Consider the following 14,585-nt stretch of genomic DNA (forward strand, 5'->3'; position numbering starts at 1 on the left):
TCCAGCGGTTCACCCTAAAGTGGGATAAATCAAAGACAACACTGAAGGGCGACAAAACTTTAGGACGACACTGGGGATTCCCTTAAGTGGCCCATCCAGAGCCCGGACTTGAACTTCATGACAGATCTCTGGAGAGACCCGACAGCAGCTGTTGACCGGTGGTCTCCATCCAACCTGACTGAGCTTGAGAGGATCTGCAGAGACGAATGGCTGGAAAATCCAGGTGTCCAAAGCAAAAGGGACTCCAGGCTGGAATGGCTGCCAATTGTGTCGATGGGATATTTCAGTTTCTTCTTTGCCATCCATCCATCCATTATCCAACCCGCTATATCCTAACTACAGGGTCACGGGGATCTGCTGGAGCCAATCCCAGCCAACACAGGGCACAAGGCAGGAAACAAACCCCGGGCAGGGTGCCAGCCCACTGCAGGGCACACACACTAGGGACAATTTAGGTTCGCCAATGCACCTAACCTGCATGTCTTTGGACTGTGGGAGGAAACCCACACAGACACGGGGAGAACATGCAAACTCCACACAGGGAGGACCCGGGAAGTGAACCCCAGGTCTCCTTACTGTGAGGCAGCAGCGCTACCCACAGCGCCACCGTGCCACCCATTTCTTCTTTTCTCTTAATGAATTTGCAAAAATGTCAAACTTCCCGCTTTCACTTTATCGTCATGAGTTTTGCTGGATGAGGGAAAAGAAGAAATTCAAGTGAAGAAAATGGGGGAAAGTGAAGGGGTCCACTGTACATCCCGGAAGCTATTCAAATGGTCCCTTCTTAAAAGCTACTTGGTGTCTTTTTGGGGGGGTTCCGTTCATTTTTCATATGCCTTTATGCGAAAAGGTGCGTTGGCTTGTAGGAAAAGAGCTAAAGTCGATTGTCTGCAGAAATTTGCATTTGAATTACAAACCTACGGTGGATGGCTCACTTGCACAAAGCGTTTAAACCGGTCCTGCAAAGCATAACTTGAAATTGTCAAACTGTAGCCCCCCTAAGCTTAGCTTTGCATTATTCAGTGACGCTCTATGCATTCCTAGCAACAGGGCACAAAAATAATAAAGCCTAATGACTTCAAATCAGTCCCCATTTGTGGGCAAAATACAGAGCTGTTTCAATCACTGCACATGACGGCTTTTGTATTTTTAATCTTTCTCAAGAGTGTGAAAAAATGTGCGGCAATTCGGTGCCAAATGCCTCCTTCTTTATTTGCAAAATCTCCTCTTAAAGAGGGGTTTAGGCTTACAGTTTATGACATGACTCTCTTCAGTTAAAGGGGGAAATAAAGCTTGACCATAAGAGGCTTAGTGAAATACATTTGTGAGGCTCTGGTTCAATTTGAAATAATTTCTACACTAATTAATTGGGAATTTCAGTGGTTGGTTTTTGGGGGAAAAATGTAGTTTAAGAAATACGAAGTTCCTGTGAGAAGGAAGAGGAGCTGCTTATGAACTGTCACCCCACCGAAGAGCCTCCATGCCGGCTTACGCTTCAGGGAGGAGGGGATGTAGTGGTGGTCCAGTGCTACAAGTACTTGGGGGTCCACATTAATGACAGGTTGAACACAGAGGAGCTATGGGGTTGGCAGAGCAGACTCTACTGTCCCTGTGTCCCTTTAATGGGGGAAGTGACATCCTTCATATCTTCTACAAGTCTGTGATGGCCACTGTGGCATGCTGGGCTGGTAACATCACTTCATGAGAGGACCACCGGATCAACAAGCTAATTAAAAAGGGCAGGCTCAGTTACTGGACACACTCTGGACCCCCAGGAGGAGAAATAAAACAAAACAGAGTGCCATTATGAACAACGCTGCACATCCACTCTGTGACACAACAACACTGAGGACTTTTGGCTAATGAATTATTCAGGAGAAGTGCGTCAAGAAACTCCCCAGTCCGATTCACCTCGTTTCTTCAAAAATGTCAGGTATACATCCATTATCCAACCCGCTATATCCTAACTACAGGGCCACGGGGGTCTGCCGGAGCCAATCCCAGCCAACACAGGGAGCAAGGCAGGAAACAAACCCCGGGCAGGGTGCCAGCCCACCGCAGGGCACACACACTAGGGACAATTTAGGATCGCCAATGCTGGGTGCAGCGTTTGGTCTACAAAGGGACATAACAGCACTAGAAGAAGTCCGGAGAAGAGAAACTGGGCTGATTCCAGGGCTACAGGGGATGAATTATGAGAAAACATTAAAGGTCTTAGGACTCATAGAGGATTATCAATTAACTACGGAGCACACTGCCTTTTTATCTATGTGGGTGCTGCAATGTGCTCTATCAGCGTGTGCTTCTAACCTCTCTCTGTCTCGCTCTCTATTGTGCCTTATAAAATACCAGAAATTATACGGTAAAATTGTAACGGCTGACCCCTTACCCAGACCGGCCATTACACTACTAAGGCGATTCCTTGGATCACCTGAGGCTCCTTGATCTAGTAACAAGCCGTACTCCTTACACGATGAAATAACAAACAAACAGTAGACAGATATGTAAAACCAAACGAGGATTTATTGACAGTGATAGATATAAATATACATGAGGACAGACGAATATTCAATAATATATATATATATATATATATATATATATATATATGTATATCACACGAGTGCATCGGGAGCAGTTGAAAGACCCGACGCGCACCGCGATAAACCCGGCCGGGGAACAAAGACAACGTACTAACCTCTCTCTCCTTTCTCCCGTAGAAAAGACGAAGCGACGTCGCCGTAAAACCCGGAATACAAAACGGTCTCTACTTCCGGGTTCCTTTCTTCCCTCTGGTCCCCCAAAGATGACATCAACCTTCCACAATCCATCACTCCTTCCCGGCAACCATACACGTCTGATTTCCGGTCCATCCCTTTATATTGTCTGCCCAAACCCGCCATCTTTGTCTTATTATTTTTTGAGATTTTTATGTCTGAAAAGAAAGACCTAATTTTGTTATAGTATACGGGGCAAAACCCCAAACCTTTATGCAAGTGTCTTGTGCTTCTGTTACAATATATATATATATATATATATATATATATATATATATATATATATATATATATATATATATCTCCATCCATCCATCCATTTTCCAAATCCTGAATCCAAACACAGGGTCACGGGGGTCTGCTGCCAATCCCAGCCAACACAGGGCACAAGGCAGGAACCAATCCTGGGCAGGGTGCCAACCCACCACAATATATATATATATATATATATATATATATATATATATATATATATATATATATATATATATATATATATATATATATATATATATAGTATGCAGTTAGAGATCCACAAAGGGAGAAAATGAATCACGTATCATAAAGTAGTTTTTATTTCTGAGCTTTCAACCCTTGCCAGGGGCCTTCATCAGAGGATAATGCTTAGACTTACAAGAATCAAAGGCAATATATAGCAAAAAATGACGTGAGGGGGGCTAAGTCAGTGTGATCGGGCTTGGGTTATATAGGTTGTAAAGTTTTATTTATTATGAACATATTCTTCTTAAGTTTGATTATGCTGGGTTTATGTCCAAATGTCTATTGATGTCGTTCTCATTTGATAGTCAAGATTCGGCCAGCTCTTTTTAGTAATGGCCTTAAATCTTACTTATATGTGTATACACACACACACATATATATACACTGTATATATATATATATGTATGTGTGTGCACAAAACACCATTATTCCAATGACACCAGTGACTAACTATTATATAAGAAACAAACATACAAATATTTACAAAGAATCCTCCTTTGCCCCTAAACACTAACTGAACAAACACAAACACCAATGAAATGATAAACGGTGGCTGAAATGAAAATGATAGATGAGTCCAAAAGCTAATAAAGTCCGGCAAACGTTGGATATTGGCTGGTGTGAAATTCTGCTTCCTCCCGACAATACAAAACACAAAATAAACGACCTCACGGTAAGTGTCCCCAGCAGTGGTTGGCAAAAGTCAAAACCCTGGGGTTCCTCGGTGCTGGCTGTTGTGTTAATAATCCGGTTCTTGAAGAAGCAAGTAATGGACTGGTACGATGTTCAGAATAAAGTTGAAATATGCATAAAATGATTCTTTTCCTTCCTCTCTCTCTCTTGCCTTTCGATCCTCTTGTTTAAATACAGAATTTTCCGGATGTAACTGGTGGATCCAACAGGTGATTACCGTCTTGGGGCTGTGGTCTCCCTCCATCATCCTTCCCCTCTTTTACTGACGCACACACATAACGGACAGTAAACGGGATGATGAAAACAAAACACACTCAGCACAGACCAAAAAAAAACAAATACTTCTTATTATGTAGCCAAGGCCTGACTTATCCGCGGGAGAACTTAAACACGAGTATATACAGTAATAATAGTTGTTTTTTTTTTTAATAGTTTTTATATTTCATTGGCAGTGTGTAAAATGTTCAGCGTTGCAGTGATTGTGATGCTCTTTGCATGAAAAAAATTTGTGCTCCATTCAAATGTCACATTTTCTTGGTGAATTGTGACTTTTTCCTTAAAAAGTGCAGCAAAAAAGTATTTGGCGTCTGGGGGTGCATTGTCGAGAGGTTTCCTTACCTCAGTAGTGACATTCATGTCTCTGGTGACTCTTCCTATGAAGTCAGTAGACAGATTGGGAGAGCATGGGGGGGTCACGAGGTCGCTAGAAAGGGGTGTGTGGCGCTCCTGATATCTGCAAAAGGACGAAGGTCCAAGTCTTTACAGACCTGGTGCTCCCTGTTTGTGAGACATGGACGCTCTCCAGTGACCTGAGACGAAGACTGGACTCCTTCCTGTGTGTCTCTCTTAGGAGAATCCTTGGGTACCGCTGCTCTGACTTTGTGTTGCTCATGGAGTCCTGAATGAGGGACATGACCTGCATTGTGAGGGAGCGTCAGTTAAGGCACTACGGCCATGTGGCGCATTTCCCCAAAGGGTGATCCAGCTCGTAAGATCCTCACTGATGGGGACCCGAGTGTCTGGACCAGGCCAAGGAGTTGCCCACTTATCACCTGGCTGCGGCACATTGAGGGTCATTTTCAGAGGGTGGGACTGGACCACCACGTGTTGGCCTGGGTGGGTTGCAAACCAGGATTCTGAGTTGTTTTGCCGTGTAGTGGGTGAGGCAACTCATTGTACTGGTAATTTTGTCTTGACTTGGTAAATTAACCCCCCCCCTGCCAAGTATTTGGCAGTTTAAGGGTTAAACATTAGGATTTGAAGTGTTTTTTTTTTTTTTAAAAATAAAACCTTTTTTTTTTTTGACGCTGCTTTTTTTTTTTTTTATTTTGTATCGTGGACACGCCAAACTATCGCAAGAACGAATGGGCGCACGGGCCTGGTAGAAAGTGGAAGATCTGTGATCCTGATGTTCTCTTGCTTTGTTCGCAGCGAGAGAAGCTGATACACGAGTTGGAGGAAGAAAGACGCCTGAGACTGGAAAGTGAGAAGAGACTCCGAGAGGTGACGGTGGAGTCGGAGCACAGCAGAGATCAGATGCTCTCATTGCAGCAGCGGTTTTCCAGGTAGGGTACGACTTTGGCTTCTCCTCCACGTTTGGACCGCGCTCTGGGGGTGAACGTCGTTTCTTTCCTAGCAAAATCCTCCTTTGCACTGATACATGTAATATGTTGTACATCACAATAGCGAGGGTTGCTCTATCCAGCAGGGGGTGCTAGGTCCCTTGTTGGAATAAGTTCCTTTTTAATTGCAGCGTGTTACATAACCCAAAACTATATAGATATGATATTAAAAGGCGATACCCCTCACTTAGTGATACGACGGTAAGAAATTACATCTATTCTTGTGTGCAGGCCCCCACTTAGTTAAATCATCCACCCATCCATCCATTATCCAACCCGCTATATCCTAACTACAGGGTCACAGGGGTCTGCTGGAGCCAATCCCAACCAACTCAGGGCGCAAGGCAGGAAACAAACCCTGGGCTACGGAAAAGACTCCCAGGTGCAGACATGGCCGAAGCGAAAGGTTACGCAGTCAGGCTAGATATCGGGCGGTGACGTGACACCAATGGGGTCATGAGAGATGAGCGGGGAAACGCGGTAGTCCGAAGGAGGAATAGGAATCAAGAAAAGCGGCATGGGGGTGTATGGGAGGCCGGAGGCAGCCTGGGGAAGGGTTTGGAAGAGGACGAATAGGAATCGAGAAATGCCGTGTGGGGTGAACCGGGTTTGAAGAGGAAGCTGGACAAACCAGAAGAGAAATATATATAGAAGAGGTTAAAATAATTTGGATATTTCATACTTTGCCCAAAAAACGCCAGGCATTCTATACAATGCCTGCCTTTCATACATCGCCGGTTAAATATACATTTGATCAGAATGAGATAAAAGCTTATTGCGCAGCCACCGTCACGAGTATAAAGTGAGGGTCATCATCACATTTTGAGTCTTATTTAACGTCTGGCTCTTGTAATGCGGGTTTTAAACCTGCCATCAAAAATACAAATTCTTTCACATTTGGTCCCTATTTGCAAAATGCCTGCATCTGCCACCAAGATATAGCCAGAGGCTTTATGTGTGATTTTTTTTTTTGGAGCAAATCGGAGATTATCCATCATGGATCTGTAGGGGTCTGACAAACAACTTGCATTGTGGTGCTCATCGAATGATATTTTCAATTTGTATCACTAACGCTGGATTGCTGGATTTCAAACATTGTATTATTTAAAGCACATGAGGGGATTCGGCTCTGGCGCTGCCCCTCGCAGGGCTTTACGTGATTGGAGTTAAGAGCCCCCGGCATTTAGCGTTTCTATGACTAATTCTGTCTAATGGATACTCTTGGATTTATTTTAGATGTATTATGCTTTTCAAAAGCACGCTGCCATTTACAAAACCTCCAAAAATGCTCACGTTGTGGTGGGGCAGGTAGAAAGATTCTTAACGCGTTTGAAATTAGGGGCAATAACTGCAGAAATGAGAAAACTAACAAGGGGGGCAATGACCTGGAAAATGATTAAGGCTTGTGTTGCAGCACAAATTAGGGCTTTTTAATCCTTCTCTAGCAATTGGGTTCATTTCACATCTATTGGAATACACGTGCCCGCTTTGTGTCTGTGCCCCGCGCTGCCAGGAAGCAGGCCTGAAAGATGAACAAACAAATAAAGTAATAATTGTGACAAAAAAAGTCATTGTTGACTCTTCTAGTTGTAATTAAGTAGCATTTACTATCATTTGTTGCAGTAAAAGCTACATGGGAATTAAAACCCACGCAGTCACCTTAATTCCATCCTTGGACGTGGGTGCAAACCATTCCCTCAGATTTTAGAATTAAAGTGACAGTGACAAAAGTGTGTCCCTTTAATTTTGCATTCATTTCTTGATGTGCCTTTCAGGCTGCAGGTGCTTTCACTGAGGAGTGTCGTTTATTGTTAGCATTTGTTGTGCAGATTTGACTTTGCTGAATGAAGTTATCCAGATGTAAAGGCGCTATAGACACGTTACAAAATGATAAATGTGACAAGTGAAAAAGAGGTGACACGTTTTTGATCCAGTTTTAAATTTTAATTTCTTCTGCCGTCAAGCCAATTCTTGGTTGTTATTTTAATTCAAGTTTTTATTGCAGTGGGCCTCGGAAGACAATCTGTAGCCATGCAAGTTAGGTGAACAGGCAATGCTAAATTGACCCTTGTGTGTGTGTGTGTGTGTCTGTGTGTCTGTGTGTGTCTCTGAGTATGTGTATGTGTGTGTGTGTGTGTGTGTCTCTGAGTATGTGTGTGTGTGTGTTTTCGCTCTCAGATGGACTGACGTCCTATCTGGGGATTGGCTTTGCACCCTGTGCTTGCTCGGATCACCTCCACCTGCTTTTAGAATTAAAGTGACAGTGACAAAAGAGGGTCCCTTTAATTTTGCATTCATTTCTTGATGTGCCTTTCAGGCTGCAGGTGCTTTCCCAAGGAGTGTCGTTTATTGTTAGCATTTGTTGTGCAGATTTGACTTTGCTGAATGAAGTTATGCAGATGTAAAGGCGCTATAGACACGTTACAAAATGATAAATGTGACAAGTGAAAAAGAGGTGACACGTTTTTGATCCAGTTTTAAATTTTAATTTCTTCTGCCGTCAAGCTAATTCTCGGCTGTTATTTTAATTCAAGTTTTTATTGCAGTGGGCTTTGTCGGACAATCTGTAGACATAGGTGAATAGGCAATGCTAAATTGACCCTTGTGTGCGTGTCTGTGTGTGTCTCTGAGTGTGTGTATGTGTGTGTTTTCACTCTCAGATGGACTGACGTCCTATCTGGGGATTGGCTTTGCACTCTGTGCTTGCTGGGATCACCTCCACCTGCTTTTAGAATTAAAGTGACAGTGACAAAAGTGTGTCCCCTTAATTTTGCATTCATTTCTTGATGTGCCTTTCAGGCTGCAGGTGCTTTCCCTGAGGAGCGTCATTTATTGTTAGCATTTGTTTATCAGATTTGACTTTGCTGAATGAAGTTATCCAGAAGAAACATAAAGGCGCTATAGACACGTTACAAAATGATAAATCTGACAAATAACAAAGAGGTGACACGTTTTTGATCCAGTTTTAAATTTTAATTTCTTCTGCCGTCAAGCCAAATCTCAGTTGTTATTTTAATCAAAGTTATTATTGCAGTGGGCTTCATCGGACAATCTGTAGACATAGGTGAATAGGCAATGCTAAATTGGCCCGTGTGGATATGTGTGCATGTATATATGTCTGTGGCTGCTATTTGTTAATCATTGATATCTGTTTCTCTTCTCCTGTATGTTTAATTTCATATGTGTGCAAATGAGTGTAAATGTTGTAAGGCTTATTTATTTACCATTATTGTTTCATGGTAGATATGTTTAAGTGCTCTGAGCCTATGAAAAATTGAATTGAAATCAATGATAAATGCTAACTTTCTTCTCTTCATCTGCTACGTCTAGTAACCGTTAAACCTCCTTATGGAATTGTTCGTAACTCAACAGTACATCTGAGGTTTGGTTTCATCACAAGATACTCCACGCTTTTTGATTATAAGGATTACCGTTGAGCTTGCAGGTGGTGACCTGCTGCACCTTGGCTGTGCAAAATCTGAAATGAACGAAAGACTCCGGCAGACGGCCCGGTAGTGCAGTGGGAGCGCTGCTGCCGCACAATAAACAGGCCGGGGTTCAAGGCCTGGGTGTAGATGTGTGGAGTTTCCATGTCCAAGTGGATTCCCTCTGGCTTATGTAGTTTCCTGCCACAAGTCCAGTTGGGGTGTGTGGGTGTGTGTTCACCCTGTCCAGGGATTATTCCCGCCTTGCACCCAGTGCATGCTGGGATAGGCTGCTTGAGACCTTTTTATTAATAAGCAGAATTAGAAAATGAATGATGTGTTAAACAGGACTGTGAAGTCTCAAGCCATTCGTGACTCAGGCTAAATGTAAATCATAATATCATGTGTTACAATTTCCAATTTCATTTATACTATTTCCATTAAGCTCATTTTTCTTCTTGCCTTTTGACAAAAATATAGCCTACTTTTTAATTTTGCATGTTTTATTAATTAAATAATATAAAAATCGGGAGTGATCTCCCCTAGTAAATCTTAGATTAAAAAAAAAAAGAAAAACTAATAAAAGATTTAGCATCTAGGGCAGTGGTTCTCTACCTGTGGGGCAGGCCTCCCTAGGGGGGCACGAAGTAACTAAAAGGGGGGCGCGAAGATGTGAAAAAAAGAAATCAAGAATCAAAAATATGAAAAAATCATCTATTGAAACCAAAACAAATTAACTGATACTAGAACAATAAATATAGAGTTAGATAAATGTCGATAAACGTTAAGTAGGTATAATAAAATATGCATCTACATTTCAAAAAAATGTTAAAACTATTATGAAAACTCGGATCACAAGTACTTAAAGGTTGAGTAACGCTGATCTAGGGTTTAGGAATAAATCTTTAATTTAACAAAAATTCCACAAGGGCCCTTATGTGTCTAGTTGGGGGGTTTTGATGGGATTTCCCCCTCTAGTGGGGACTTGGTAGTTTGGGACTCCTAGTCTACAAAACACATAAAATCACATGATGGATAACATCTTAAACCTGTCATGTTATTAACGAGAGTCATAAACCTCTGAGGACAAACCCCTGACAATATCGGGGGTGGGGGGCAACCTTAACAACGGGAAGACAAAAATAGCATTGAAAGTAATTTGAAAATGGTACAAAAGTAAATCTTAGATTAAGCAAAAACAATCGGGAGTGGTCTCCCCTCGGCTTTCTCGTATACTCAGATATGGGGATGGATATTCATAACAATGATTAGATTTTTATATTATGTACATTAAAGAACCATCAACCACAAATCAAATCAAATTAATAATATGTTGAACAATTATTATAAAAGTAAAGTTGAATAAATTGGACTCTGCAGCTGCATGAATAAAAGGTAAAGTACCACTTCTGACAAATCAAAAATAGCAATAAAAGGTGATAGAAAGTTTTGTAACTAACACTTGTATGCAAAATTTGGTTGACCTAACTGAAAGCATACTCAAGTTATCATGTTTACATACATACACAGAGACACAGACACACACACACACAGACACAATTTCAAAAATGGTAATTTTTTCGGACTCAGGGAGGTCTAAAATGTTGAGATTCATCAAAATCTTGAAATCGAACTTTTGGACAATGACAATACTTTCCCTACGAGAAAGTAAATTGGACTCAGGGAGGTCTAAAATGGCGAGATTCACCAAAATCTCGAAATCTAATTTTTGGACGATTAAAATACTTTCCCTATGAGAAAATAAATCGTACTCAGGGAGGTCTAAAATGTTGAGATTCCTCAAAATCTCGAAATCGAATTTTTGGACAATTACAATACTATATTTTGTATACGAGAAAGTAAAAAAGCCACAGCGGCATTGCAACAGCCTGTAAACCCGAACATTAAGGTGCTAAAAAGCAGCCTGATGATTCAGTGACGAAGTGTCTTGAATCTTGTATGTTGTGTGCTTTCAATCAATGTGGTAAAATATTCGTAAGTAGTCGAATTACAAATAGATGAGCTGGAGTTGGAGTTGCAGGTACAATAAATTGACGGGTCGGAGTTGATGGTATAAAAAATAGAGGCGTCAGAGTCATAGTCGGTGGTACCGTAAACTGAGGAGTAGATGTTGGAGTTGGTGGTATCATAAATTGAGGAGTCAAAATCGGAGTCGGTGTTACCAGAAATTGAGGAATCAGAGACGGTTGTACAATAATAGATGTCGAAGGTTTTCTGTACCGACTCCACAGCCCTGGAATTAATGGAATACTCCACACTAAAACTGTATTTCTTTGTGCCCTACCCCACCATAACTCTTGTCTAAGCTTTAGACTCGTCAAAGATTTTGATTTCCTGTTTTCGGTGGATCTCGACGTTTCAATTCCAAAAACATTCATATCTCGATGATGGGTGTGTGTCCATCTGTGTGTGTTTGTGTGTCACAGTTTCTTGACGATGGTCTAGAGTAGTGGTCGCCAACCCGTCGATCGCGATCGACTGGTAGATCTTTATCACTGTCCCGGTAGCTCCCGAAAATAAAAACGTTTTCAGTTTTGCAAGCATCTGTATCTCTTAATCCAACTGCTTTATTTTCAATGAAGTGACCAATCAGATAAAAGAAGAGCACCCGTAAATTAACTGTCGCAAACGTCAATATGGATCTCCATTGTGATAGCCCGCGCGAGTTAACATACTACAAACTAGAATGGCGGAGGCTCCACGAAAGAAGGCAAAAACATACAATTTTCATCCAGAATGGGAACAGGAATTTCTGTTTACCTTGGTGCCACCAAAAACAAGCATTATGTAAAAGAGGGAATCTGGAGCGGCATCACAATACCAACCACCCGAAATTTAAAGACCGCTACCCGCAAAAGAGCGCGATTCGTGCACGGAAAGTTGACGAGCTGAGATCTGAGTTGAAGGCCCAGCAATCACTTTTTACAAAATCTGCTGATCAAAATAAGGCTGCTACTGAAGCATCGTTACGTGTAAGTTACTTTCTGGCTAAAACAAAAAGCCTTTACGGATGGCGAATTATTCAAGGAAGCCATGGCCATTACTGCAGAGACTATTTTCAAGGATTTCAAAAACAAAGACGACATAAAAGCCTCACTCCGTGCTGTGCCTCTCGGCCCTGCATCAGTGGCAAGGAGGGTCGAGTCACTGTCAGAGGACGTGGATCGCCAGGTGTTAAAGGACTTGTCACTCTGTGAATATTTTTCACTGCAGTTCGACGAATCTCTGGATGCAGTGGACACAGCTCAGCTTGTTGTTTTTGTCAGAATGGCTTTCCAGGATTCTACAAAAGAGGACTTCCTCACTCTTTTGCACTTAAAGGAGAGAACGAGGTGAGGATATTTACACTGAGTTTAAAAATATGTAAGCAAAATGATATCCCCATTCATAAACTGGTAGCAATTACCACCGGAGAGCACCGGCGATGCGTGGCGTGCCTGGGTTTTATAGCACTGTGCCGTAATGACCCTGATTTTCCCGAGTTCAAGAATTATCATTGTGTCATTCATCAGCAGGCCTTATCAGGGAAAGTCGTAGATTTTTCACACGTAATGTCATTGGTGGTCAAACTGATAAACTCGATCGAGCAAAAGCACTTCAGCGTCGCTTATTCAAGGCGTTACTGGATGAGCTCGATGCCGCGTATGGAGACCTACTACTTCATGCTGATGTGCGGTGGTTGAGCCGCAAGAAAGTGCTCCAGCGGTTTGTTGACTTACTGCCTGAGATAAAGACATTTCTATCTGCAAGAAACGAGGAGCACAAGGAACTGTCAGATGATGCGTGGCTGTGTGACCTGGGTTTCTGACAGACTTGACCGCAAAGCTGAATACACTCAATAACGAGCTCCAGGGAAAAGACCGACACCTGCCACACATGATCAGCGCAGTGAACGCTTTTAAGTCTAAGCTTGGTGTTTGGATCACACATCTTAAAAACGGGAGGCTAACACACTTTCCCAACCTGGAAAAAATGTCACAGAGCATTAAAGACAAGGACGTTTTCACCCTGAGAAATACTGTGCTCACCTGGACAAAGTTGCAACAGAGTTCAATATGCGTTTTGGTGAGTTAAACGAAATGGAATGCATTGCTGCATTTGTCTCAAACCCATTCATGCTCATTGATATAGAACAGGTTGCAGCCAAATTCCAGCAAGTATTTTCTTTGTCAAGTGGAGTTGACATGGAGATAGTTGATTTGCAAAATGACATTGAGCTGAAAGCCAGATCAAGGGACAGTGACTTTTGGGGACTTGTCAACAGAGAAAAGTTTCCGCTCCTCACTGCATGTGCACTAAAAGTGAGTGCCTATTTTGGATCAACTTACCTCTGTGAAATGGCATTTTCACAGATGAAAATAATCAAATCAAAATACAGGAGCCGCCTTACTGACAGACACCTCACAGACTGCCTCAAACTGGCTATCTCTAGCTATGAGCCAGACTTCAGAGGACTCACAGAGAGTATTCAGTCACAGCCATCACACTGACTTGAGTGAGTAACATTACTTCAGCAGTTTTGCCTTCTGGTGGCATTGAGAAAAGTGATGTTGCATATGATGGGACATAACTGCACTTAGCTTAATTTGAGATTGTTGATAATTTTGTTGATAAAACAGTTCATTTATAAAATGTTAAGGGTAGGTAGTACCGTCAGAAACTTCAGTGAATAAGCACTTTACTGCTGACAATGGCATTTTTCTTGAGTTCAGTGCCACTTCATATGATCTGATTATATGATGGTTGCTTCCGAGTTAAGTAAAAAAAGAAAAAGAAAAGAACATTTAATGTATATTAAATTCAAATACAATTCAAATACTAAATAAAAGGCTTCAAGTTGGAAGTACAATCTGGGCTGTCTTTTTCTATCTATTCTTCGATAGGTAGATCTTGCCTTTCATTAAGGCCGAGGTCAGGGATCTTCGACTTGAAAAGGTTGGTGACCACTGGTCTAGAGTTAAAACGGCTTGAAGTCGAAAATCGAAAATTAAACTTGTTATGAGATGACGATGTGCTGATTAGTTTTTGAGCCAAATCGTGTAAAAGAAAGAGACACTCGAGAGGAACCCTCAAATACCGTAATTCTGCAATTAATGATGAATTCTTCTTGTCAATTGCTATCTCAATGACCTATTGTATGATCAGAAAGATCAGCATCAGAGCGATAAATAATTATTGAAATGTTATAGAATAGCTTGGGTAACTCGCTTCCTAGGGTGCAAAGCCGACTGACGCTCACGTCCACATTTTTTTGTTTTTCGATGTTACTTACACCACGTGGTTTGTAGGGATAGCCAGGAAATATTTAAAATCTCGTGTTTTCATGCAAAATGAAGCTAATAAAGTTTATGTTTCGACGGAAGTGGATGGCAGTCGACACAGCAAACAAAATCAAAATGTCTACGAAAAAAAAATCTAACGTTATTTGTGTCACGTGATCATCACGTAGTTATCTGCTCAAATACTCAGAAACATACAAAAAGCAGGCATTTTTCACTAAAATATTATTAAATCGATAACTCTGATAAGGTAAAAGTAGCCTACAA

At 41.7% G+C, this 14,585-nt stretch overlaps 1 protein-coding gene across 9 annotated transcripts in view; it reads left to right on the plus strand.

The window, feature by feature from the left end:
* The window catches only part of LOC120530784 (nck-associated protein 5-like), a 746,735-nt gene that overhangs the window by 368,611 nt on the left and 363,539 nt on the right, over nt 1-14,585 (plus strand). For all 9 annotated transcript variants that reach the window (XM_039755382.1, XM_039755389.1, XM_039755381.1 and 6 more), the window contains one exon: nt 5,403-5,536. In XM_039755382.1, coding sequence (XP_039611316.1) covers nt 5,403-5,536 — 134 coding nt within the window. The remainder of the gene's footprint in view (nt 1-5,402; nt 5,537-14,585) is intronic.

The sequence above is a fragment of the Polypterus senegalus genome, chromosome 6, assembly GCF_016835505.1.
Source record: "Polypterus senegalus isolate Bchr_013 chromosome 6, ASM1683550v1, whole genome shotgun sequence".
Lineage (NCBI taxonomy): Eukaryota > Metazoa > Chordata > Cladistia > Polypteriformes > Polypteridae > Polypterus > Polypterus senegalus.